Source organism: Xenopus laevis, chromosome 2L, assembly GCF_017654675.1.
Source record: "Xenopus laevis strain J_2021 chromosome 2L, Xenopus_laevis_v10.1, whole genome shotgun sequence".
In the NCBI taxonomy this organism is placed as follows: Eukaryota; Metazoa; Chordata; class Amphibia; order Anura; family Pipidae; genus Xenopus; species Xenopus laevis.
The window spans coordinates 121,946,833-121,973,736 of NC_054373.1; the positions used below are offsets into that span (position 1 = coordinate 121,946,833).

The 26,904-nt window shown below is 36.9% G+C and overlaps 1 protein-coding gene across 1 annotated transcript in view; it reads right to left on the reverse strand.

Moving 5' to 3' along the window:
• The window catches only part of col4a2.L (collagen, type IV, alpha 2 L homeolog), a 118,728-nt gene extending 91,962 nt beyond the window's left edge, over positions 1–26,766 (reverse strand). The window contains exons 1-4 of the mRNA XM_018247204.2: positions 26,677–26,766; positions 23,319–23,439; positions 21,166–21,217; positions 3,717–3,797 (exon numbers count right to left, since the gene is read on the reverse strand). Coding sequence (XP_018102693.1) covers positions 3,717–3,797; positions 21,166–21,217; positions 23,319–23,404 — 219 coding nt within the window. The 5' untranslated portion in view covers positions 23,405–23,439; positions 26,677–26,766. The remainder of the gene's footprint in view (positions 1–3,716; positions 3,798–21,165; positions 21,218–23,318; positions 23,440–26,676) is intronic.
• Between the last annotated feature and the right edge of the window lie 138 nt (positions 26,767–26,904).

The following is a 26,904-nucleotide window of genomic DNA, read 5'->3' on the forward strand; positions in this document are numbered from 1 at the left end:
GCAGAGGTCCAGTGAGCCATTTTGAGATGTTAATAGCCTTCGTGACATTCAAATTTTTTTGATTTGTATGATTCAAATACATTTAGAATACGATTTGGATTTTTCAAGTCTGAACTATTCGATTGAATAATAGACATTCTAATTTTTTCTTAAATAACCTCTCAGTCGAGTAAAAAAAAATTCACATAAATTTGAAATTCCACCTTTGTTAAATGGGCCTCTTAAACTTAAATGCAAACATTTGCTTCATTAGTACATGTATGTTATTGAATTCTTATTCTTGCTTTAGTGACTTTTATTAGTATACTGAGCATAAGCATCATTATAGTTACTACTTGAGCAGGTAGTATTTAATAGTCACCTGTTAAAAAACGAACATCTGATTTGTTGCTATTGGTTACTTCTCCTGGGCAGACTTAGGGGCAGATTTATCAAGGGTCGAATTTCGAAGTAGAAAAAACTTTGAAATTCGACCATCGAATAGAATTCTCCGTCATTCAAATTTGAAGTTGGAGGATTTTATACATCGTACGATCGTATTCAGATCGTACTTCGAATCGAACAATTCTAACAATTTTATCGTACGATCGTACGATTTTCCTTCGAGTACAAAAAACTTAGAAATATGCTCTGGAAGGTGGAAGGCTAACATAGCACTTTGGCAGGTTGAAGTTGGTGAAGTATTGAAGTTTTTTTAGACAGTACGATTATCGAATGGTCGAATAGTCAAACGATTTTTACTTCGAATCAAAGTAAATCCGAAGTCATAGTATCCCATTCGATGGTCAAAGTATCCAAAAAATTACTTTGAATTTCGAATTTTTTTACTTCGAAAATTCCCTCTAATTCACTTCGACCCTTGATAAATCTGCCCCTTAGTGCCTCATATTACATATGGGGGATATAGTTTAAAATTCAATATATTGTTTTTTTCTTCCCTGCAATATGAGGATATCACAGCAAAAACCACAATCGCAAGTGTTTTCAAATTATATGAGGACATCACAGCAAAAAACACAATCACATATGTTTCACGTTTTCCCAAAACTTAAAATTTCAATATTTAACCATTAAAAAAAAAATCTGGAACAATAATATTAATGATATATAGTTCCTAAATGTGATTTCATATATACAGTATGTTATCTACCGTATATATGATCCATTTTATTTCAGATTTCTTGCTGTGATTCAGTATTCGATATGTGAAAGTATATTTCAGAAATGGTGTGCAGAAAAGATCAAGAGGACCTGCATGAACAAGAACAAAGGTAACCAGCAGGTGTTTTTATGGCAAGGTTTTGCAAAATAGCAACCCGAAAAATAGGACTTTTGATATTAAAAGCACAACTGCTTAAGATGGCGATAAACCCTCTGGTAGACTAACATGCAATATAATTATTATTATATTGTATATATTGCATAATATAAAAGTGTTTTCATGACTACCAAATGAACCAAACCACAATAATATATAAAAGCTACATATATGTTGTGTTTTTCATCCTTAAAGAAAAAGTCAGTTTGAATAAACAACCCCTTCTCATAATGTCTTTACAAAGGTTGGGACCATAATAAATGTAATCCTATTAGTACCTGTATTCCCAAAAGACTTCCCTGTTATATATGAGGGACATCTCTATAAGAAATAGACAAGTCTGTATTTTTGGTCTATTTTAGTTGAACAGAAGCAACAAGTTGCATTTGCTCTATGTCTCTCAAACAACATCCTTATTCATTTCCTTGCCAGATGTGGTACAATACCAGTGACAATACTAAAGAAGTTCCCCCTTGGCAGGAAATAGTCAGAACAGCTGGCCTCTTTTCAAGGATCTGTAACTCCTGTTTCCCCTGACATAACTGTGGTAATTTAGGGTGGCGGATGAGGAGGAAATCCTCTAATGTATAATTTTCACATAGATTTTTCTATTTTTTATAAATCTGTTGCATTTGATCCATTTTCCTTTTTTGGTAGCGTTAATAAGTGCTCCAGCATAGAGTAACAGTTTTATGACTATATCTTTGGAATATGAGGTCAGGCAGTAATGGTTTCTCAGAATACACATTTATCACTTTTCTCTGTGGGCTTTAGTTCAAAAGTATAGGCAACACATGCCTTTTTGCAACAGTTATATATGGGTGCACATCCCCCCACATCCTTCCAGCTGTTGGCTTACCTTGAAGACATGCAGCACTCCATTGAAAGAAAAAGCCCTTCTTTTACATTAAGAGCAACAGCAGAATTTAAAGTCTGTCCTGGATCTTTCTCAAGCTTGATAAGCATGATAAATAACCAAAAAAGGCTTGATATGTTGCTTTTGCCCTTGATGTAAAATAAAGACATTTAGGGGCAGATTTATTAAAGTTCGAGTTGTGTTTTCCATGAAAATTCAAGATTTAGGGGCACATTTACTTTGCTTGAGTGAAGGAATAGAATAAAAAAAACTTCGAATTTCGAATGTTTTTTTTGGCTACTTCGAAGTACTGTCTCTTTAAAAAAAACTTCGACCCCCCTACTTCGCCACCTAAAACCTACCGAGGTGCAATGTTAGCCTATGGGGAAGGTCCCCATAGGCTTTCCTATGTTTTTTTGGTCGTAGAAAAATCGTTCAATCGAAGGATTAAAATCATTCGAATCGTTCGATCAAACGATTTTTTGTTCGATCTAACTAATTGCGGTAAATCCTTCGACTTCGATATTCGAAGTTGAAGGATTTACATTCGGCAGTCGAATATCGAGGGTCTCTTCCTCCACAGGGCCCTGAATATCGATGGAGTGAATTTGCCCCTTGGACCTTTGATAAATAACCCCCTTAATTTCAATGGAGTGCTGTCTTAGTGGAATGTCACTTTTGGTGCCAGGTTCTTCTGATGCCTGGCAGGATGTCAGCCATAAACACAACAAATCTTTAAAGGGGCACTTTTAGTGTGACATTGATATTTGAAGAAAATTTTCATTTGTTTTTTATTTATTATTAGTTGTAGTTTTTCAGTTATATCACTTTTTGTTCAGCAGCTCTGCAGTTTGGTATATCAGCAGTTATCTGGTTGCTAAGGCTTTATTTTGTAGCTTTATTTCATAGCAACCAGGAAGTGGTTTGAATGAGAGACTGAATAAAAATAGGAGAATAAGAGAGCATCTATATATATATATATATATGAAGATAACTAATAAAAATTAACAAAAAAATTGCAGCTAGACAGAGCAATAGCTTTTTGGCTGCCCCCATTTGAATGCTGGAAAGAGGCAGAAGAGGAAGGCAAAAAATAATTAAAAAAACATAAAAAACAAATAATGAAAATTAATTGAAAAAATGCTAGGGAAAGTACATTCTGTAACATACTAAAAGTGAAAGTAAGGGTGAACCACTCCTTTAACTGGGAAATGAATACATATGAACAAAATAAGCTATTCTATGGAAATGTTCACTTGTCACAAGTCATGGCTAATAATGAGTTAAACACCCTAAATTAATAAATGTGCCTGTTTTTCTTACATGTGAATTTGATTTTTGGTTTCAAATGTACAAACAGTTAAAAACATATGTTCTGCGAAGGAGATCATTGCACACATTTTCATAATTATATCATTTGTTTCTGAGTCGGTCATAAAATGCTCTTCTGGTCAAAACCAAAGACTTTATATTTGTTTGTGAGTGTATTGACTTATAAGCAAATATGAAGATAACAAGATACATCCAGTTTATGGCACTTACGCGACTTCCTTTCTCCGGCAGACACTGGCACCCCTGACTGCAGTCTCTTCCTCCACAGGGCCCTGTATATGACTTGTCACCCTAAAACAAACACAAGACAATACTTTAATAAAAAACAATTTCCACGAAAAAAAAGATCAATCAAAAATAAACTTTTAGCATGAATATAAACTAGATTTAAAAATCTCATTAAAATATACGTTCACTTCATATAAACATTGAATTTAAAGGGAAAGCAACAAAAGTGTGTTTTAATTGACAGCAGAGAACTTTGACTGCTATGGTACATAAATAGCTTTGTAAAAGCTAAAGATCATCTAGAGTACTGTATTTGCACTGAATCAAATTGCCCTATGCATTATGTTAACCGCTTCCCAAACTTTATTTGTTTGATATTTGACTGAGTTCATATCTAATTTGTGCATCAATCATCAGCATGATCAATTCTTTACTATATTCTAAGGGGCTGATTTTTCAACATTTTCATTTTAATTTCTGTCATGATTTGATTTTTCTTTGTGCTAAAACTCAAATAATAGTTTCAAAAACTGAAATGTTTGGTATTTATTAAGCACAAAAATCTCAGTGCAAAACGTTGGCATCTAAAAGCTTGTGAGTTCATGAAGAAGCCAATGGGAGTTGTCCTAGGCAAAATTTAAACTACTTTTTTCAATTCAAGATTTTGACATTTTTCGAATTTCTTTGAGAGTTTGTAGACCCCTTGAGTATAATTTACATTTGATGCATTCAAGTTTTTCCCCTTTTTATTTTATCACGTTTTTAAATAAATAAGTAAATATTTGGGTCTGTAAAATTTCAAGTTTATTCGAATTATAATAAAATATGAATATTTCACAAATTAAGATTTTGATAAAAAGGCCTCCTAATGCCTCACTTGATATGGTCCTACTTCAATGACTTTGCTTGAGAAAGGGGTCACGCCCCGAAAAATTGCATCCGCAATAAACTAGCAAGGTTATACCTGCTAGCAGTACCCATGTTGTGCCGGTGTGTTCTGTTTCTGGTTCCTACTTCAATGACATCATTCAGAAATGAAGCTATTTCTATGTAAATATATGTATGTGTGTATTTATTTATATAGTGGTATTAGGGTAAGTAGCAATTTAAAATTTGACAATACAAAAGTACCCACAATTAGGACAAACAAGTAAGTAAATCAGTGTAAATGAACAGAGATTAAGGGGCCGATTCACCAAGGGTCAAATATCGAGGGTTAATTAACCCTCGATATTCGACTGGGAATTAAAATCCGAAGTCGAAGGATTTTAGCGCAAATAGTGCGATCGAACGATCGAAGGATTATTCCTTCGATCGAACGATAAAATCCTTTGAATCGAACGATTCGAAGGATTTTAATCCAACGATCAAAGGAATATCCTTCGATCAAAAAAACTTAGGAAAGCCTATGGGGACCTTCCCCATAGGCTAACATTGAGTTCGGTAGCTTTTAGATGGCGAACTAGGGGGTTCGAAGTTTTTTCTTAAAGAGACAGTACTTCAACTATCGAATGGTCGAATAGTCGAACGATTTTTAGTTCGACTCCTTCGATTCGAAGTCGAAGGTCGAAGTAGCCCATTCGATGGTCGAAGTAGCCCAGAAAACACTTCGAAATTCGAAGTTTTTTTACTTCGAATCCTTCACTCGAAGTTAGTGACTCGGCCCCTAAGTGCCAGAGAAAGAAAGTGACCCCTGCCATGTAGAACCTGTATATCAAAACCCTGCCTACTGGCTGCTTGGTCAGTACCACTGCTGGCTTCTTGTAAGGGTAGTGGCAGACGGGGAGAATAGTCACCCAGTGACAAGTCTTCTCTTCTTCGGGCAACTAATCCCCCCGAATTGCCTTCCCGCTGGCAAGAATACGAATTGCCGGCGGGATGGCATACGAATCGCCTCGGATTTCCAAAGTCGCCCGAAGTTTCCACGTAAGGAGATGGGAGGTAGTGGCAATAGAGTCTGTTTACCAACAACTTAATTATATATGCAGATTTACTGGTTTCCCAGTTAAATATAGATAGGATTTAAGAGGATTAACAGTGAGAAAATAAATGTGCACATTAACATCTGGAGAAACCCAACGTTTGCTTAGATTTTGTCTCAACGATAACAGGCAAACAAAATAAAAAAGAATTATACGGGCGATTTTTTTTACAAGCAGTTTACAAATCATTTTCAGAAACTAACCATACAAAATCTTTTATTCATACAAAATCTTTTTCTGCTGCATAATAGTAATGCTGCTGGTCTCCGCTCGGGTTTTTTATGTTTATTTATTATTACATTTTCCTGAAAATTTGGTTTGTGGGAAAATCAGATTTTCCAAATATTTGGGGATTTTTCATCCGATTTTCACGAATTTTACGATTTTTTGAGGAATTTTCACTGAAAACTTCAGGGTATTGCACGAAACCCAGCGGACATCAAAAAATCATTGGGACTTCTCCCATTGACTTATATGCAACCTCGACAGGTCGGAGATGCCGGATTTTCAGATTCAGACTTTTCCATACTCAGGGTTTAATAAATTCAGAAAAATGTGTGATTACTGATTTTATTGAAAACCCCCACACATTTTTCGTAATTTATGCATTCAGAGTTTAGTAAATAACCCCCTAAGGGAGAGCTTTACTAAAATTCAGATTTTTTTTTCACGAATCATAATTTAATTGTACATTACAAGTAGTGAATTTTCTGGAATATTTGGACATAGTAATTTAGATGTAGCAGTTTGTGGTTTGGGGAATAACCCAGGAATGCTCTTATCACTGCACAAACAATCACTAAGCAGAGATATAAACATATAAATATTTAACTTCCTGGACCTAATCTGAATCATGTCAGCAGACACCCCTCTTAAATTCTTTTGGTTTTGATCAAGTCTATTATTTATTTTGAGAAAGTTCCCTTTTGGGAAGTTGGAAATAAACAGCAGTGATAAACACCTGTTTAAAAAACTGAAATGGAAATAACATTCATCCTGATAGAGGAAGTGATATTTTTCTCATAACTAGAAAAATCAGGTATTTAGTGGACAGTGGAAACAAAGTCTGATGGGACCAGGACATACTTATTTGTTCTGAATAGGCAATCCCTGGGCAGAATCGTCAATTAAAGGGGTTGTTCACCTTTGAGTTAACTTTTAATATGATGTAGACAGAGAGTGATATTCTGAGACAATTTGCAATTGGTTTTCATTTTCTATTATACCTGAATAGAAAGATGAGTAATAAAAAGTAGCAATAACAATAAATGTGTAGCCTTGCATTTGTTTTTAAGAGTCAGTGACCCCCACTTGAAAGCTGGAAAGATTCCAAAGAAGAAGCAAATAATTAAAAAACTATCAAAAATAAATAATGAAGACCAATTGAAAAGTTGTTTAGAATTCTATAACATATATGAAAAGGTAACATAAAGATGAACCACTTCTTTACAAACGTCAGAAGTGGAAGGGAACAGTAGCCTGACATGCCTATTAATTATTATTATTATTTATACTTGCCAATCTGATCATTCAGACTTTAGGATCTTTTTTGTAACTAGTGCAATTTGCTTGTTTTCATTCATGGCTAGATTCTTCTCAATGGACTGAACAAATGGGTTTAACTGCAACTAAGCTGATCATACATTTCCAAAATGACTGTATTGACAAGCAGAAATTGGCCACTGGTTATGTTTGAAGTGAATCTCTTTGAATTGCTAAATTCTACAGACTGCTTAATTTAAGCCATATACAGTATCAAGTATGTCATTAGAGGAATCCCATTAGATTTGGGAAGACTGTATTTCAGTTCATATTAACACAGAACTATACATGGACCTATGACGTCATGCTGGTGCCAAAATTCACTGGTGGGGTGGGTATTTAACTGGTTACACTGTAGATGCACGCACAAAAATAAATGCATATTTACACTGAGTGTGCAGATCCCTTATACTTACATATTTATTTATTTATGTGTGTGTGTGCATTTTACTGCTTGAGCGAGACTCTCTAGGGAGCCTGCAGATTTCCAGCTCCTAATCTTTTTCCAAATAGCTAAAATTAATTCTGCATTGTCTGTGCTAAACTGGGCTTCAGCTTTTTCTGGCATAAGAGTAGATCACTGATAATGTTCAGCTGCTAACAATACACAAAGAAACCTCAAATAATGGGGTACATTATAAAACTGCAGTCATTAAAATCACGGTAAGGCCCAGTCATTAAAGGTCAAATATCAAATTCATGTGAATTTTTTAAAATTTGAATATACTCACAATTTCGACTGGGAGGTTATTTAAGAAAAAATGTGAATGTCTAATATTTGATCAAATGGTTCTGATCTGAAAATTCGTATTCAATTCGCACAAATCGAGTTTTTCCTGAAAAAAAACCTTGAATGTCAGGAAGACTAATAACGTCTCCAAAAGGGTCAACGGACCTCTGCCATTGACATATACATGAACTCAGCAGGTTTTAGGTGGTGAATATTCTAATTAGGAATCTTTCCATGGTCGTGGTGTGATAAATCTCACATTTTAATTTGCATTCAAATAGGGAGACTAAAATTTGAATGTGTGAATTTTGAAACTAGAAGATTCAAATTCTAATTTACTATTCAACCCTTGATAAATCTGCCCCTAAATATAGTATAAAATTTATAAAAAAATGTTTGCATTTAATACAAATTCACCCTTAACACTATGAACCAATTTTTGTAGTGTTAAGGGTAATACAAACTGCAACACTTGCATTAGTTTTGTATGAAGTCGACACACTGGCATTTTAACCAAGAGGCATACATAATTTGCAACAATGATTACTTTTGTTGGATTCTTTATGTGCACGTAGCTCGCCTACTGATACATCTGTCTCCTTCACATTTAACCATGGCCCCATGGAATTATGGGGCTGTGTAACCTTCAGTGAGCTATATTCTGACAAGCAAATACATGGTACAATCCCCAGCTATAATAAAGCCCCAAAGACATAGGAGCAGATGTATCAGAATTAGAATTTTGTTGTTTTTTTTTAACTCAAAAAACTCAAAAGGGTCACAATCACGAATGTACTCTTATTTATGAAAAAAATCCCAATTCAATCTAAACTTGAGCTAAATCACATTCTACATTTAATACTTAATAAGTCTGAAAAATTTCAAATTGATCTCAGAGAAAACTCTAATTAAAAACTGAAGCTTGAAATTTGTAAAAAAACTAATTTGAAGGTTGATAGATCTTCCCCCATAGTAATTGGAACTGGTAATAGCAACATGTTACAAATCTCAGATGATGTGGCAAATTTTATAGGAACCCCCCCAAGAATTTCTAGAAAAAAAATAATTCAGTGATATAATTCAGTGATATAATGATATAACTTGATTACTGTCATACTGTCAACATGCCAAATAGTTAACACTCTCAATATTAATGTTATTACAATATATCATAATAATGGACAGTTGTAATGTATATTAGTGATGGGCGAATATATTTGCGAGGCATAGATTTGCAGCGAATTTCAGTGTTTCGCCACCTGCGAATGTTTTCACAAAACTGCGACAAAAATTCGGCAAAATTTGCGCACGCATTACAAAATTATTTTGATGCCCGTTGACTTTAATGTATTTGGACAAAATAGTCGTGCGTATAAAAATTGTTGTCCGCATCAAAATTGTCGCAATCAAAATAATTATGACGCCTATTAACTTCAATGAGTTTCATGAATTTTTCACCGTTTTGCAAATTTTCCGGTGAAACAGGACAGATGCGGCCATCACTAATGTATATATATTATTATTGGGACCCCAACACTACTCAATGATGGAAATCTCTGTCTTCTTACATAAAGACATTTATCTAAAATAACCAAAAGTGTAAACCTTATTCATTCTGGGATTTTCTCATCCATATACATCTACTTTTGCACCAGAGTCTGCAGTTTTGGAGCAAGAAGCAATTTTTCTGACATGGAAGGAAAGAAATTGCTCTGCATTATCTCAGCTGTAGTCCATTCTGTCTACATCCAACAGAAGTTCTTTATTTTTCTCAAAACTTCTCTTGTTTCACATGGACTGGAATGAAGCTTCACAAAACATCAAAAGTATGCGAAAAGTTATTTAAGACATGGGAAAATTAAGTTTTCTTCCAGTGGAGAAAAATCAGTCAATGTTACAGTATTTTTAAACAGCACATCCTTGTATGAAATGAGATTGATGATAAATAACTCACTTTGATAGTGAATGACCCAATTGTAATGAGTCTGAGTTATGTGGCTCTCTAATACAAAGTCAAAAGTCGGAGAATGGCCAACAACCAAAGTACCCTTGTGACTAAATGGGCTTAAGTTCTTGTCTGACCATTATTTGTTTCATTATTAATTAATTTGGGCGTCGATTTTTTTGAAAAAAACACACACAAAATAATGGAACAAGCCATGGATCAGAAAAGCGGCCACCCAACCCCTTCAGATATAGAGACAGCCCCATCATATGCATTTCTTTCTTCATTTTCTGTAGCATAAAATACATCTGCTCTTATGTCTGAGTATTTAATTGGGCTGATAACTGCAGTGCTGGGAACCAAATGGTTTTTAAACATATGACCCATCTGCTCAGATGTATATTTGCCAAACTCTTCTCAGTTTTCACGCATTTGTTTCAGCTGCTTATGGTAATAAATACATTTGTAAGCAGTTTAAGAAGTGACGGTATAGATCTCCCTCTGAAATCTGCTTGAATAAATAAGTGCAATAAATAAAAATTCGAAGCTGGCTATTTCACATTCAGTCTCAAAAACATTAAATAAACACTGAAACATGGAAGTTTGTTTTTCTTTTCTTTTACTTTTAGAACGGCTTTAAAATTGGTGGCAACAGGAAACCTTAGAAATATGAACCAGGCGCCTAGCTGTGTGACTGTATATAAATACTGTAAGACATTGAAAGAAGAAACTCTAACATACGTTTTCCCAGGAATCCAAAAGATTGCTGAATTTTGGTAGTTCATCTACTGTAACTAATTAAATTAACTTTCAGGAAGAAATGTACTAACTAACATTTAAAACCAGCTTAAAATAAAGCACTGTAAAGCAAGCTAATAGCTGATTTGACAGATGTTTAGTAAAATGCCCTTTCAGACCCAACGTGACCCACAAGAAATGAGACCAGCACCCAGTCTGAACCTGCATTATTTTTGACACAGGGAGCAACACTTAACAAATGATCATATGTTTTCAAAACAAGTTTAAAGACATTGCTGCAGTTGCAACATCTCCCTCTTAGCATGTTATAGTCCATTGGATACCCAGACCTAACATGCCTATCTTAGCAAACATTAACAGCCCTTTCGAAACTGGGTATAGTGTTATAGGGTCTGTAAACGTATGGCTATAAACATTTTACATTGCCTTTACAGAAAATATCATAACCAGAACAAAACATACATAGACGCCCCTCACTCCTCTCCTCAGCCTAAGTGTTTCCACGGGCAAATGCCCCTAACGTTTTACTTACCCCTCTGTGCAGATTCAGGCATTGGAGTTCACAGGGGCCATTTTCTTCTCTTCAGAAATCTACAGAATGAGACTGACGTGGTGGCGCATGGGCAGTTGGAGCAATTTTCTGTTTCGTGACAACTGCACATGCACAGAAACAAAAATTGCAGAATCGCCGGTTTCATTCTGAAGATTACCAAAGCAGCTGAAGGTGGCGCCTGTGAACGCTGATGCCTGGATCTGCACCGAGGGGTAAGTAAAACATTAGGGATATTTGCCCGGGGTAACACTTAGGCTGGGGGGGAGGAGGGTCTATGTAGGGTAGGGGGCTAGGGTTTTTTTAACTTCAGGGAATAGTGATGAATGCAGGCCACAATGCAGGCCATTGGCAGTTGGTAAGAACAGGGCTGCCTGCGCCCATTAGCTTTATACTATACTATATAAGGTGCAGAGCGCAACCAGACCCAGTGCAGAACTCCTAGATGCATACTTGTTCCAGGTCTTGGTAAATGACCCCCTTATATGTTTACCTATTTTCCTTACCTATTATAAAGAAACAAAGATTTATTAATCTATAATCTACAGATCAGCAAATTCCCTATGGGGCAGACTGTAATTTACAGGTATATCATTATAAACGGTGTATTTCTACGTCAGAACACAACGTTTATATCTTAAAACGACAGCAGTTGTTACTGCCGTGCTCTCCTTGAATCTTCTCCTCCAGGCTCTCCACCTCACATCTGACTTCCCCTGCTTCCTTATATCAAACGGTGCACACACTTGCTCCTCCTTCTTCTCTGTCTTTCCTTCCCTCCTAGCTCCTCTCAGGTCTTGCACCCTCTGCTGATGCTCCCTCAGACTTGCCCTCCTTCTTCTGCTCCCCCCCCCTCCATCTCAGGTCACACTTCCTCTACCGCAAATACTTCGATAGAACGATCGAAGGAAAAATGATTCGACCAAATGATTAAATCCTTCAAATCGAACGATTCAATTTTCCTTCGATCAAAAAAATCTTAGAAAGCTTATGGGGAAGGTCCCCATAGGCTAACATTCGTGCTCGGTAGGTTTAAAGTGCCGAAGTAGGTAGTCAAAGTTTTTTTTAAAGAGACAGTACTTCAACTATCGAATGGTGGAATCCTTCACTCGAGCTTAGTAAATGTGCCCCTCAGAGTCTCTCATCCATCCCCCCATTTCCACCCCAGGTCTTGCTCCTGTGTCTCTCCCTCTTCCACGCTCCCTCTGTCCATCCCACCCTCCATCACTCTCTGGTTTTGTTTCACCAACCTTCATCTATCAATCTAGTGGCTTACAATGTGTCTCGCTCACTCTGTCCCGCCAGCCCAGGTCCCTCTCTAGTCTTGTGCCCTCTGCCTCTCCTATTCACACATTCAACATCAATTGCCTGTCTGTATTGCTCACACTGCCGCTTCAACCCTCTGCCCCTCCTACTCTCCGTTCTTCTCTGGTGTTGCTCCCGTGCATGTGCACTTTCCACCCTCAGCAATATAGTATATATGGTCAGGATGCCACAGAAGTCACAAGGACAAAAATGCAGCTACAACACACGTGCAGAAGTTCTACAGGCAGACATACACTGCATATTCAAAAGCACAGAGGAATGAAACACATAGAAACCCTGTAGATTATAATGAATAATGAACCCCCTACCAAAATGTATATGGTCACATAATTTCTCAGTGACTTGTAATATCTTTATAAATTACGGTAGGGTGTACATTATCCACTATATTAATGACCATGTCATGTTGATTTTTGCTGTGTTGTATGTTTAACAAAATGAAGTATCACAGCAGTGCTAACTTACTGTATAAGCAATATGCAGAGAAGTTATGTGGTGTACATCTAATATGTCCTAGTAATACTTTACTGTTTTACAGACAATAGCTGATTGAAAGCTATTAACTGTAAAATAAATATATTTTCATCTTCATACAAAAGTACAAACACACCCTGTCTATTGTTTGTTACAGACTGTACTAAATATCTCCTTGTTCTTGCTGAATTAACACTAGACCATTTATACTGTATTTTAATAATTTGATGAAAGCTTTGAATCATTGCCACGTTCCTTGTCTTCCTGAAGGTAACATACCCACAGGATACAGACCCATTAAAAGCATCTCATCTGGAAATAAAGTACAAAGGAATCATTAAATAATGACTAAGACATGCCAGCCATTACTGTACATCAGTATAAAGTACTAAAAATGTTTCCATTTACAAAACAGTAATACACTTGAGGTAGGGCTGATTTATCAAAAGTCGAATGTTAGAGTTATCTTTACCTCAAATGAACTTGAATGACCTCGAAACTCAAATGGTATCTTATTAAGAAAAAACTCAAATGTCTAAAATTCGAACGAATGTTAGCAACCCGAAAACTTGAATTGAATCTAATTTGAATGCAACTCGAATCGAGTTTTTCTCCAAAAAAAACTTGATTGTCAGAAAGACTATTAACTTCTTCAAATAGGTCAGCAGACCTCTGCCATTGACTTCTACGTGAACTCTGAAGGTTTTAGGTGGCGACCCATCGAATTTAAAGGGATCCTGTCATCAGAAAACATGTTTTTTTCAAAACACATCAGTTAATAGTGCTACTCCAGCAGAATTCTGCACTGAATCCATTTCTCAAAAGAGCAAACAGATTTTTTAATATTCAATTTTGAAATCTGACATGGGGCTAGACATTTTGTCAATTTCCCAGCTGCCCCTGGTCATGTGACTTGTGCCTGCACTTTAGAAGAGAAATGCTTTCTGACAGGCTGCTTCTTTTCCTTCTCAATGTAACTGAATGTGTCTCAGTGGGACATGGGTTTTTACTATTGAGTGTTGTTCTTAGATCTACCAGGCAGCTGTTATCTTGTGTTAGGAAGCTGTTATCTAGTTACCTTCCCATTGTTCTTTTGTTTGGCTGCTGGGGGGGAAAGGGAGGGGGTGATATAACTCTAATTTGCAGTACAGCAGTAAAGAGTGACTGAAGTTTATCAAAACACAAGTCACATGACTGTGGGCACCTGGGAAATTGACAAAATGTCTAGCCCCATGTCAGATTTCAAAATTGAATATAAAAAAATCTGTTTGCTCTTTTGAGAAATGGATTTCAGTGCAGAATTCTGCTGGAGCAGCACTATTAACTGATTCATTTTGAAAAAATATTTTTTTCCCATGACAGTATGCCTTTAAGTTACTTTCAGGGTAGGATTGGATTGCGAATTCAAATTGGTGCTTTTAAACTTAAAATTGTGAGTTTCGACCAAAAAACTCGAAATTTGAATTTACCATTTGAATCTTAGTAAATCTGCCCCTTAAACTGTCTCTACAGGAAGAATCTATAGCTTGGTACAGTAGGTCTCTCTAATGTGAATATTTGATCAACTTTTCATAATGAGATTTCAAACAAGACAGCACTGTTTTCAGTTGAAATTGTGATTGTGCTTGTTTCTGTGAGACAGCTGTCAAAACAGGATGCTAAAATCTCAGCATAGTGTTCTGCTTTAAATACCATTTGGGATTTTTGCACTTACTAAATGAAATAAAGAAACTGATTTTGGACCCATCTGATACTCATCAGCAAGGCAAATAGTTTGTACTTGCAACCTCACCACGGCCCTTATGTAATGTCATCGCTGGGGCAGCACAGGCCTATAAATAGAGGGGAGGAGGTGGGTATGGGCAGGCTAGTGTTGGGTGCAGTCTAAGTAAAATTCGACCCAACCATCACTACTGAGATTTCATAGGACTAATAATGTGCCATCAATGAATATCATTCATATATCAAATATCATGACCGACAGTGAGACTCTCCTTTCTATTGGTTTGTTAAGACAGTCTATAATGTATCCATAATGATAATGAAGATTATTGGTGATAAGACATTGCACTCTAGCATTTTCTTTATTTAATAGGTTCAGACAGGGTCACCATGCATATTACTATAGGTCCTAATTGTATATGTCCATGGGACATCTCTGGGAGTTCTATAGTACTGAGGAGCAGAAACCCAGGTAATCAATCAAATACCATTTGTTCTATCCATTCCTGCCAGGTATGCTTGCTCATCATTGAAAGGTTGTAATGCATGTACAAAATGAATTATCCTGGTGTTATCCCATTCCAGTGGGAATATTTAATTTGCTGGAACGTTAGCAGTAAGCAAGTCATTTAAATGAAAACCCCAGTTGAATGAAGAGATCATTTTAAAAGACTCACTGACTGATCTCATTGAATTACAACATCAGCCTCCTGCTGTATTTGATCAGACTCTTCTCAAAATGGTTAATACTACTTAGTCTGCTTATGTTCTCACATTGTGTCACGGAAACAAAACATCTATAACTCACTCTGAACGGTTTCCGGATTCTCATGCTTTTATCAATTTAGTAAGCTCCCAGTCTGCATTTCATTTAAGCCAAATTCTGTTCAAGTAATGTTAAGCAGAAGTTAGCTATTTGTAAGGTTAAAGATTATTCATGTATATAAATGGTTTACGTTTTTTGAAAAAAGACATCCTAATAATTATTTTTTTACATTCCACAGAAGATATTATGAAAGGATAGAAATCTTACATTTTTGGTTCTCTCTTAAAATATTATGTATTGCATTGCCTATCTTTACTACTGCATTCAAGTTTTCCTTGTATAACCCATCTCCTGTTCACTGATATCAATGTTTTCCTTTTTGTCTGTAAATTAAACAAACCAACAACATTGTGACGTACACTGGCGATTTTCAACAAAGCAGATACCATAACAGTATTCAAAACAATGGAAAACGATAGAAAGGCATTGTTAATATTTAATATGTTAAGATTTTACTTGTATTTTTTTAAAACTTTAACAGGATTTATCTCCATGTGTTTTATCATTTACCCTAAATGTTATAGATTCCATATTCGTTACATAAACTACAATTTATGTACAGCGATTTAATGATAAACACATTATTGACAAGTAAAAGTACATGTTCATTTCACTACTCTTTGCATTTCCTTCTAATGTGCAGGGGTGCTGCGCCAATGGGGTGAGTTTAGAAACTCGTCTCAGGCAATTGCACCCCCAAAGTTAGCAGGGGCAGCAAAATCCTGCTCCTGGTGAATTTCAGTTTTTCAAACCAGAAATGTGGCTCTTCTAGTGCAACTGTACTCTCAGCACTTGCAATGCGGAGCCCACATGGACCCCCAATTGTGACTCCCCTGGACCCCCCCTGAAAATGTGAGCATGTGAAAGGGGGGGGCAGCAGCAGGAAAGAGTCCTCAGGAGGCAGAGGGGTCAGGATCACCCCTGCTAATGTGTAAGAGTGTTATACTTGTATCTTCATTATTCTCTAGTCCGAGAAAGTTTTTAAAAAAGCTACTTTCTACATACTTAAAGATAATGGCAATTTAGGGAATGTGTTAGTTGTCACCAAAAATATGTTATGACACAACTTTATACCAGTAAATGAACACATATTCAAGTGACAGTCACACAGGTGTGCCACACTTAAAGGGGTTAAACTTAAACTTTTAGTATATTATAGAATGACAAATTCTAAACATCTTTTCAACGGGTCTACATTATTTATTTCTTATAGTTTTTTAAATTATTTTCCTTTGTCTTCTGACTCTTTCCAGCTTTCAAATGGGGGTCACTAGGGCCATCTTCAGCACTTCGGTAATCTTCAGTAAGTAAGCGCTGTATCAGTGCATGCGCAGATGGAGCATTTTCCCGGTTCGTTACAACTGTACATGCTCCAAATGTGACAAAAAATACCGAAGCGCTGGAAGAAGACCCGAAAATGATCGATGCTCCGTGAGATCTGCTGCGCTGACTCTGCAACAAGGGGTAATTACAGGCTTAGGGGCATTTACTTGTGTTAACACATGTGCAGGGGGAGCAGGGAGGGGGGACTATGGAGGGTAGGGGGTAGGGGGTTTTATTAGCAAGGGGGTTTAGTTCTCTTATGAGTTAGTTCTAATTGTCCAATTATTATGCCCATAATAAGGTCTTAATCTTTCAGTGATTCTTTAGCATATCAAAAGCAACTGCAAAATTACCTGTGCAATAAAATATGGCAAAGACACTTTGATATTTTAATAAATGATGCCACTTGACTGTGCACACTTCAGCTACTTTGTCTAAACCAGTGTCACCAAACAGCACCCTTAGAATACGAAACCCATGAAAATGCATGTCACTGGGAAAGTTACTTATGAGGTTTTTTCAAAACTTTGTCATAAAGTAAAGCCCACATTCATATATTTTCCTGGTATTTCTATCTCATAGCTGCTTTCTCACAAAAAGAAGCCCTGTTCACTACTAAAATTTTGAGAGCCGTGTGACCTTTACTATAATGAAGCATATCTCTGTTGGATTTATTACTACCATATCACTTTATTTTCAACCCCATGAAAACTATGACCCTAGTAAGCAATTGACAGGATTATTTTGTTCTACCATTTGTTTGTTTACATTTGTGCTTTATCAACATTTTCTGAGTGGCTAATTTAAAAGGACTACAGACAAATTTAATTAGAAGAAAAAACTTTTCTTCTAATTCAATTACCGATTTTATTTGAGATTCCATAAGATAAGGCATAACATAAGTTATTCTCATCCAATTAATGCTGACCTTTTATTGGAAGTACGGCCACAAAAATAATTCCAATGCCAGTATGGGAAGCCAGGGCCCAAGGTGGACTTTAAAAGAAAATAAATAAATATATGTATAGTTTCTCCCAACCAGAGTGCAGACTCCATTAGCCTGCGGCTATGGTAGCGGAAGTGGAGGAAACAATTTTAGGGTGGCAGGTGCCCTTTAAGAACAAAGAACAACTGGTGCCCATTACTGTGTGAGTAAAGTCATGTGACAGAGCGAGGGTTGGAATACGTGAATGCCTGTATTTTCTCAGTGAGAGTTAGAAGGACTTAACTTAAAGTGTTAAACATTATTTGTCAGAATATCACTTTAAGGGACAATACAAATTCAGTCCTATTTTACTTCATTCCCTTAATCGACAGTAAGAACGTGGAATGGGGCTACAATAGTAAGTTGAAATGCGAACATGTAAAAGTCAAAGCGCTGCAAAACCAACTTAATCACATGCTACTTTTCCATTAGCTCTTCAAGCTCATGCTCCCCTAGGCAATGTTACAGGTTTTGATTAGCCATTCACATAGTTTTCTTCTCAGGCACTGGGTTAATAAAGTTAAGGTTTCAAAGATCCCCAATGACTGCAAGCACACTAGTATCTGCAATTAACGTTTGCTGCATTTTCACATACACTATAATAAGTGGACCAGCGTTCTTAAACTTTCATACATCAACAGATTTCAAGAAACAGCTGATGAACTATTATTCTGGAAAATAATATGATATTTGTGAATCCTTACTAATTTTGTTCTTTTTCAAGTTCATTTTACAGTGTATGCAAATTAATAATATGCAGGCATTTATTATTACCCACAGGAACTTTACTAAATGGTTATGCAACATAAATAATTAACAAGGACAAAAACCATACTGTTAACATAATGGGTCCAAAGAACAATTTAAAGTGGACCTGTCACCCAGACATAAAAAGATGTATAATAAAAGTCCTTTTCAAATTAGAGATTAAATCCAAACTCTATTTTTTATTAAACCATTCATAGCTGTTGTAAACTCATTTAAAATTTGCAGCTGACAATCAAATATTGTCTGCCCCTCCTCTATGACTTAGGCATAGAGGCGGGGCAGTCAGTTACTTTCACCCTCCATTCAGTACTTCCTAGATGTCACTGCTCTCCCCACATTCATTCATTCTCTCTAACATTTAATTGTGTAACCAGTGCATGGGGATAGACATCAGGTCCCCCATTCTGGTGCACACACAAAATTCTGAGATGATGCAAGGCTTTTCTTAATAACAGTGTCCACAAAATGGCTCCGGTCTGCTTGTTATAATTATGAATTCCCAGACTGAAGGAAACAGTGTAATTGAAGTTCATTTTGCTTGACTAATGTGATAAAATAGGATTTGAAATAATTTTTATATGTGACAGGTCCCCTTTAAAAAAATATATGATAAATTCTGTTACAAAATTAACTGAAGATAATACAGCAACATTCCAAAGAGGTTAATAATAGTTGTTGAGAAATGGAACATACAGTTAGAGAGATTCTTCCCATTTTAAGTCAGCTAGAGCCCTTTTTACTTGGGCTTCAGCAAGTGTTGTCATTTGGTCTGGCTGGTGAGAAATATACATTATATAATACCTAGCTTAGGCTTAAACTATCTCATACATTTTGAAGAGGTTCTGGGAATTATCATAATCAAGTAATCAAGTAATTAAAAAATCTAAACATCGATAAAAAAAATATTGCTCCAATATTTGTATTCCTTAAAGTGCTATAGAGGAAGCAGACACTGTGGTGTGGGCCCCCCTGTTGCTCGGGCCCATGAGGTCTGCTTCCTCACAGTTTTTCTTTTTCACGGTTTTAGAGGCCCAAAGCAAGAGCCGAAAAGTCAGTGGGGCTCATTTATCAACACTGTGCAAATTTGCCCATGGTCAGTTACCCATTGCACCGAATGAGTGATTATCTTTTTAAAGTCAGCTGCAAGTAGAACAATGACTGCAGTTATTTTATTGGTTGCCATGGGTTACTGCCCATGGGCAAATTTGCCCAGTTTGAGAAATGACCCCCAGTGAATTTTTATGTTTTCAAACACAGATCACCTTTATTGTTTGTAATATACTTTTTGGTTCTTAGCACCCAGCTTTATATATATATATATATATATATATATATATATATATATATATATACACATATATACTTTAGAGATATTGATATACTGAGATGGTTCAGAGGGTTCCATCCCTGTGTCACTTCCTTGAGAATTTGGACAAATAACTTTTATCCTCAACAACAAACTTAGACTGTAAGCTCTGCAGGGCAAGAAATCAGCGTAAAGTTAGTCACATTATATAAGGATAGAAATATTAGTCAGTTGATATGACTCTTTTAACTCTACAACCCTGTTGATGACATTTTGATGCACTCAAATAACTTTGTGTGTCAATTTACTTTTGGAAGTATATTTTAGTTGAAGGAACAACAGGCTTTTGCAGATATTTCCCACACAAGAACCATCTGGCCCATATGTTTTACCCTGTGTTTTCCAGGCAATCCTCTAGACACCCACTAGCCAAGGGTGTAACATATAATCATCTCACATCAGGGAAAAAGTTATTAAAAGATATTAAAATCTGTTTGGGAAAAATATGTTGCTTGAAATGTCTACTAGGTTAGGGATACTTATAATTAAGCTTGTCTGGTTTTTAATTATTATATTCATGGATTTCCCAATTTCTTATTACTAGAGCCATAATAGGTTAGTAACTACACTGGAATGGATGGAAAAATGTCAACAGCTAGTGGGAATAATATGCCTATTGCATTACATTTCAATATTTAATTTCTTCCTTGCATCAATGTACCCTTATCTATATGTATCTGTTCTAGGAAAGTCATTGTAGGAAATATGCTTATGTTACCAAAAGAAACCCTTCTCTTAAAGGACAGGTGCGAGGATGAGTGAAATTAGCAAACTTAGTGCAGAATATTTCCATATTTCATATTCATATTTTCCTTATGTATTCACATCTGCATACATGTTACTTTAAGTTATATATACTACATAATGTTATACTGCACTTGAAACATTTTGAGAATTGTGTCCAGACAGTATTAAGTCTTAAGTGGATTTGCCTTAAACATATGTAGTTGTAAATTAAATTGGAAGGGTGGATTCATTCTAATGATTGAACAACATATCTTAAAAATAATACCATTTAAGACTTACATTTTGCTTGTCTCAACTGAATAAAGCTATGCTGTACTTTTCCTTTCTATTATTAGTTTTGGAGCTATTCTGCCTTAAAATAATCTAGAAAGTGTGCATATACTTACAGCATGGGCATTTCCAGCAAAAAGTGTCACCAGTACAACGAACATCACGTACCTAGACATTGCAAGAGAGTACACGTTAAAGTATCTTACACACATCCGGTTTCTTCTCATAGCAAAAGCTATTTACTGTCATACTACAATTACTTTGTGTCTTTAAGTATAATTTATGGTGGTGCTTGACATTTTGTGAATTGTTTTTTCAATTTACAATATTTCTGCATAAATATGATTTTATATGTGATCTATGTTGACGCAAGTCCTGAAATAGGAGCCAAATTAACCAGAAGGAATGCTGTGAAATACACACTTTATGCATATGGCCCTAGTTGTATTCCTAACAATACCAAACATTCAAAAGGAAACTTAATGAAAAAGAATCTATGGAGAAATAGAATTAGCATTATTTTTAATTCATTTTTACTATAGTGTCTAATCACTAATGCAATATGATTTATGGTCAATTTTAAGGTATTGGCACACTAAAAATTAATAGCTTTCTGAGGGATGGACTGAATGGGGTAAATTTATCAAAGAGTGAAGTTCCGCCACTAGAGTGAAATGCCGCAGCTCTCAATTAATTTCTATGGGATTTTGAAAGGCATATTTATCAATGGGTGAAAGTGAAAGTTCACCCTTTGATAAATACGCCTTTAAAAGTCTCATAGAAATGAATGGAGAGTGACGGAATTTCACTGTAGTGGTGGAACTTCACTATTAACTTCACTCTTTGATAAATATACCCCAATGTTTGTCATTGCTCCCCCTCATCTGAACAGCAATCACTTGCAATTGACAGTGTAATCACATGCTCAGAATAATCTGCATTTCTTATCGACACACATGTGCATCTATAATTGCAAGTTATTGCCATTTTAATAAATACAATGAAATGTCAAAAGTTTTACTCCCTGTCCTTGGATTTACTAATCACCATGTGACATAATGCCTGATATTTTTATGTGTGCCAGTGCCCCCAAAAATGTAAATGATTTTTACTGGATAATAATCAAGAATAAAATGTACTCCTCTTTTGCTATTTTCCTAATAAATAATAGAAGAATGAAGGTCAGAAATGATCACCTAAGGCCTAATATGCTCATATTTTACAACAGGGGGTACATTAGTTATAATAATGTACAGGTTTCAGTGAGTCGTGTGACAGAACGACTGAGCACCAATTTTAACTGATGACATCACTAAGCTCTATTTACAGGATATTCATGGCGTGACAGATTTTAAGACATGTAAGGTTGTCAACACAAGATGCATATTATTTTTAATAATGTCCCTTGATAATTCTACATTTTCAAAAGTAAAACTGATTAAGACATAGTGATGAGCAAATCTGGGCCGTTTCACCAACAAATTGGCAAAACTAACGAAAAAATTTAGAATTTTTTTTGTAATTCATTGAGAACATTTTGTTGTGCGATACATTATTTTTGACACTCATCATTTTGTAGTAAACTACATTAGAGTCTATGGATATTTTTTTGGTGGCACCTTGTTTCTGCTTTAGGGCTACCAATAAAAATTGAAATCACATGCATTTTTCGCTCAGTATACCACTACACACATGCCCTACATTGTTAGAGGGCCTCATTTTTCCCTGGTTTCTTATAGTTTATTCAGGAGCAGTGACCAGCTCCATGTTGTTGTTCCCACCCTACCCAGCTATAGTCAGGTGATCCCACTGGTGTCTAATAAAAGGGCAACCAAGTTTGGGAGTTTTACTTTGCAAGCAGCAAGTAAGTTGCAGGTAAAATGTATAATGAAGCAATTTATATCTTAATGAATCAGATTCAAGTTGAGTGTAGGACTGGCCAGATATGGGATAACTTAGTTGTCCAGCGTAAATATATTGCAATATAAGGACAAACAATCCCTGTTTTGTTTAAAGGGTAAGGCATTTTTAGTAGCTTAAGGTACAAAATGTCTCAATGTCCTAAATATATTGATATATTGTTTGCCTTTGGATATTTTGCTTCTAGATACTGTATCAAAGGGAACCCAGAATGTTGTTAAATATAAATTTAATGTGGGTGCACAATAAGCCGTACTGGCACACAGACAATATTACAAGGTGCTTTATAGTTAAACCTTTGGTATCAGATTATAGGTGCATTGTAGGAATGCAATAGTCCCTTACTTACCAAGTGACTGAATGATGTTTGAGTAGAAAATGGTTATGCTCTTTGCTGCTTGTGGCACATCTTTTGGTGCTTTGAGTTCTTGTCATGCTTGCAACTCTGTTCTTCTTGGCATGTAATCAATCTATTCAGGAGAAAGTTGCAGACAACAATAAACAAATGTTCTTCAAAATGTCTTGTTTGACAAGAAAACATTAATACCAAAGCACGCAAAAACAACTGGTTAATACTAGATAACACTCTGTAGTAGGCACAACAGAAATGATGATCCAGTTTCAGAAATAGCTGAGTTTACAGCCACAGGTTGAGTGTTTGTGCTGCACCCGCCATCCAGCCAAGGTGCATTCATATACTTCACATTGTGCAGGGACAAAGTAAAGTGTTATGCACCTTAAACAGATTTTGCTATACCAGTGAATAATTTCCTTTATATTTTGCACACGGCGTCATTTATACCATAGGTTTAGAATACCAACGAGTTAGGGAGGCCTAGCCCCCTAAAGTGATCATTTATACTGTATTACTGTATATTCATATATAATACAAAAGAGCCACTAATATCCTGTAAATGATATCCCTATAAATGGTGCTTAGTGATGTCCCCCTCCCCTATGCGCATACACGGAAAAGCATGAACCACATACACAGAATACCATGTGCATGAGTAAAACAGCACACTCTCGTGTGTTGCCTATGGAGGCTGGGTAAACAATGGGGGAACAAGATTTTGGACTAGGGGTAGGCATCAGAAGAGGAATGTGCCTAGCACCCCCTATCATTGTGCCCTAGGTACGTGCCTCTTCTGCCTACTCCTAGTTACAGCCCTGTAATGATGTCATTTCTGTCACATGACCCATTGAAACTTGTTTAAGTTAAATAATGCACCCCCTGTTGTAAGATATTAGGATATTGGCTTTCCACGACCTGTATAAAAGCACGGGGTCCTCTGCATCATGCTTACATAGGGCCATGGAACTCCTTAATCAGAACGCATATTTTACAACAGGGGTACTTCATTTATTATAATAACCAAAATTTAAACGAGTAATTTTACGATAGGCGGCACATTATTTATTATATAAGAATACATTCCCCATACAGCCAGTGACATGTATCAGTACAATAAAGAACGTCCTCTCCTTTGGTGGGAGTAAAGCTGGCCATAGACGCCGAGATCTCATTGTATGAATCGAGGATTCATACGATTTTCGGACCGTGTGTGGAGAGTCCTGACATTTTTCGTCCGGCGGAGATCGGTCGTTTGGTCGATCGGACAGAAAATTTCTGTCAGCTGCGAGTAATATCTCTGCGTGTATTGCCGATCGTACCATTTTCAGTGGGAGACTGTCACTAGCTTTGTCAGACATAACTATCGTACGATTGCTGTCAGGGGCGGAATGGTAAGACTTTGATCTGAATGGTTAGTGGCAGGTCGGGAGATGGGAAAGTCCGATCGTACATTGATTCGTACGATCAGATCTTTGCGTCTGTGGCCAGCTTTAGGCTAGGGCCACACTAGGCAGTATTGATGTGCAGGCCGGCCCGATACCCGTGGTACCTGCGGATTTACCCGTGGGTCAGTCGTGTTCGGGCCGACCTCTCATCCCCATTTGTGGTTGGCGGGGGCCCGCCACCTTACACTGCCGGCTTCCATCTTCCAGTTTTATAGCCGCACGCCTGCTTGTCCCTTTTTTGACGTCATCGACAAGCGGGTTGGTGCGGGTTGGTTACAAGTTCCCTTCCTTTCATTTTCCCCTGTCGCTCGTCTATTTTTTTGTGTGCGGGTTGGGTTTTACCCGACACACACATCACTACTAGGCAGATCTCGCTTCTACGCTGCTGTTGTCTCTTTGATGTGCCCCCACCCAGAAGCATATTCTCCTCTTGGGTACAGACAGAGGCAGTGGATTTTGGCTGTGAAATGCAAACGCTCAAATTTTTTGCCTTAATTCACCGCTTCTGCCTGCACCTGAGCAGAGACTTCTGGGGGCGTCAAAACAGCAGAAGAAGGTCAGCTGGAGAGCAGATTCTTTGCAGGCCCAGATCTGCATTTATATTGCCCTAGCCTTACAGTATGTCACCTGCCTCAAACCATGCAGGAAAAGGAATGGTTTTGTGCTTGAGTAAAGATTTGATTCTAGTTGGCAAGCTGTTCTGGTTTTGAGCAAATCACCTAATCATCTTATAATAGTTATGTGCCCTATACTGGGTAAAACAATGTTTTCAAGTAGGAATCCAGCTGGTACAGAAATATGATTGTTACCATTCTAATAGGACAGCGTATAGGTGACAAAAGCCCAAAGCATCAAGGCATAGAGGTAGAGATGTTAGGCAGACATAAGACTTAAGTATATAGTACAAGGTTCCTGTTTTCTGGCAGCCAGCCCATTTGAGGTCTTCGGGAGAGAGCAAGTAGGCAGTAGGTAGTTGGCAGAAGAACTGCAGCGAAAAAATCACATACAGAAATTTGAATTTCCCACAATATATTTAAATATTTTCAATGGCCACTTGGCATCACTGGGTCTCACATATGCACACAATGGGTCCTGTTGGTGAGGGGGAGGAAGAAAATTTCTTCCTGCTGGGCTCTGGAGGGACTTGGCCTGGTGGCTGGCTACTCTGCAAAGTCCCCCTCTTCCACCCCCCCCCCGGACTGTCAGTGCAGAGAGAATATACTGTATGCAGATCATTAAATCTGCATACCACCCATTTCTCCCAAACACTTCCCTTTTCACTTATCTTGCAACAATTTAATTTGGCATCATTTCTTTCCCATTACCTTTTTCATTGCCTTAACACCAATCTGATTTTTAACCTCTAAAAATATGATATTTACTTATTCTAATGTATGTGCTGAGGCTACTGTGCATAATGGCTGTGTTTAGATTAAACTGTGTTCAGGGGTATTATATAGGAAATTGTTGCTGTGTTCATCCTGCTATGAGTTCTGGAGTATTATACATGAAATTGCCACTGGTCACCTTAAGTCACTTTTGTAATTGGCATAGCAATCAAGAAGTACTAGTATTGTTCCAGCTCAGAATTTTCATTCTATAGGCAAAATTTTGAATCACATGCCAGCACTAAACACTATTTGGCACACATGTGGAAAATACATACAGTATACATTCAAGCTGCACATCACGTAGGAAAGCAAAGGAGTGCATACAGATTACACAGTGACTGTATATTCAACAGCATATAAGCAGGCAATACAGTTAGTAAACATGTAAAACATGTTAACACATTAGCTTGATAGCAGTTATAAACCTTCTGGCACTAACATGAGGACAAGAACATGTATTTAAAATCACTGCTTTCCATCCCCAGCCAAGCCAGCTCTCAGGATTCAGGAACTCACCAGCTCAGCAGCGACCAAGTCCCTGTCTGTGTGCTCATTCCTGTGCAGTCGGAACTCAGGAGGGAGAAACAGCAGATCCCAGCAGTTCTTTCCTGAACTGAGTTTCCACTCCACTGCGAGTGCTGCCCGTGTGCTCTACTGCTGCTACTAGGGCGGTGGGTGATGAAGGCTCATTGAGGGTCTTCTGTGAGGAGGGTGGGGGGAGCAGTGGGTGGGGTGTCAGCACCA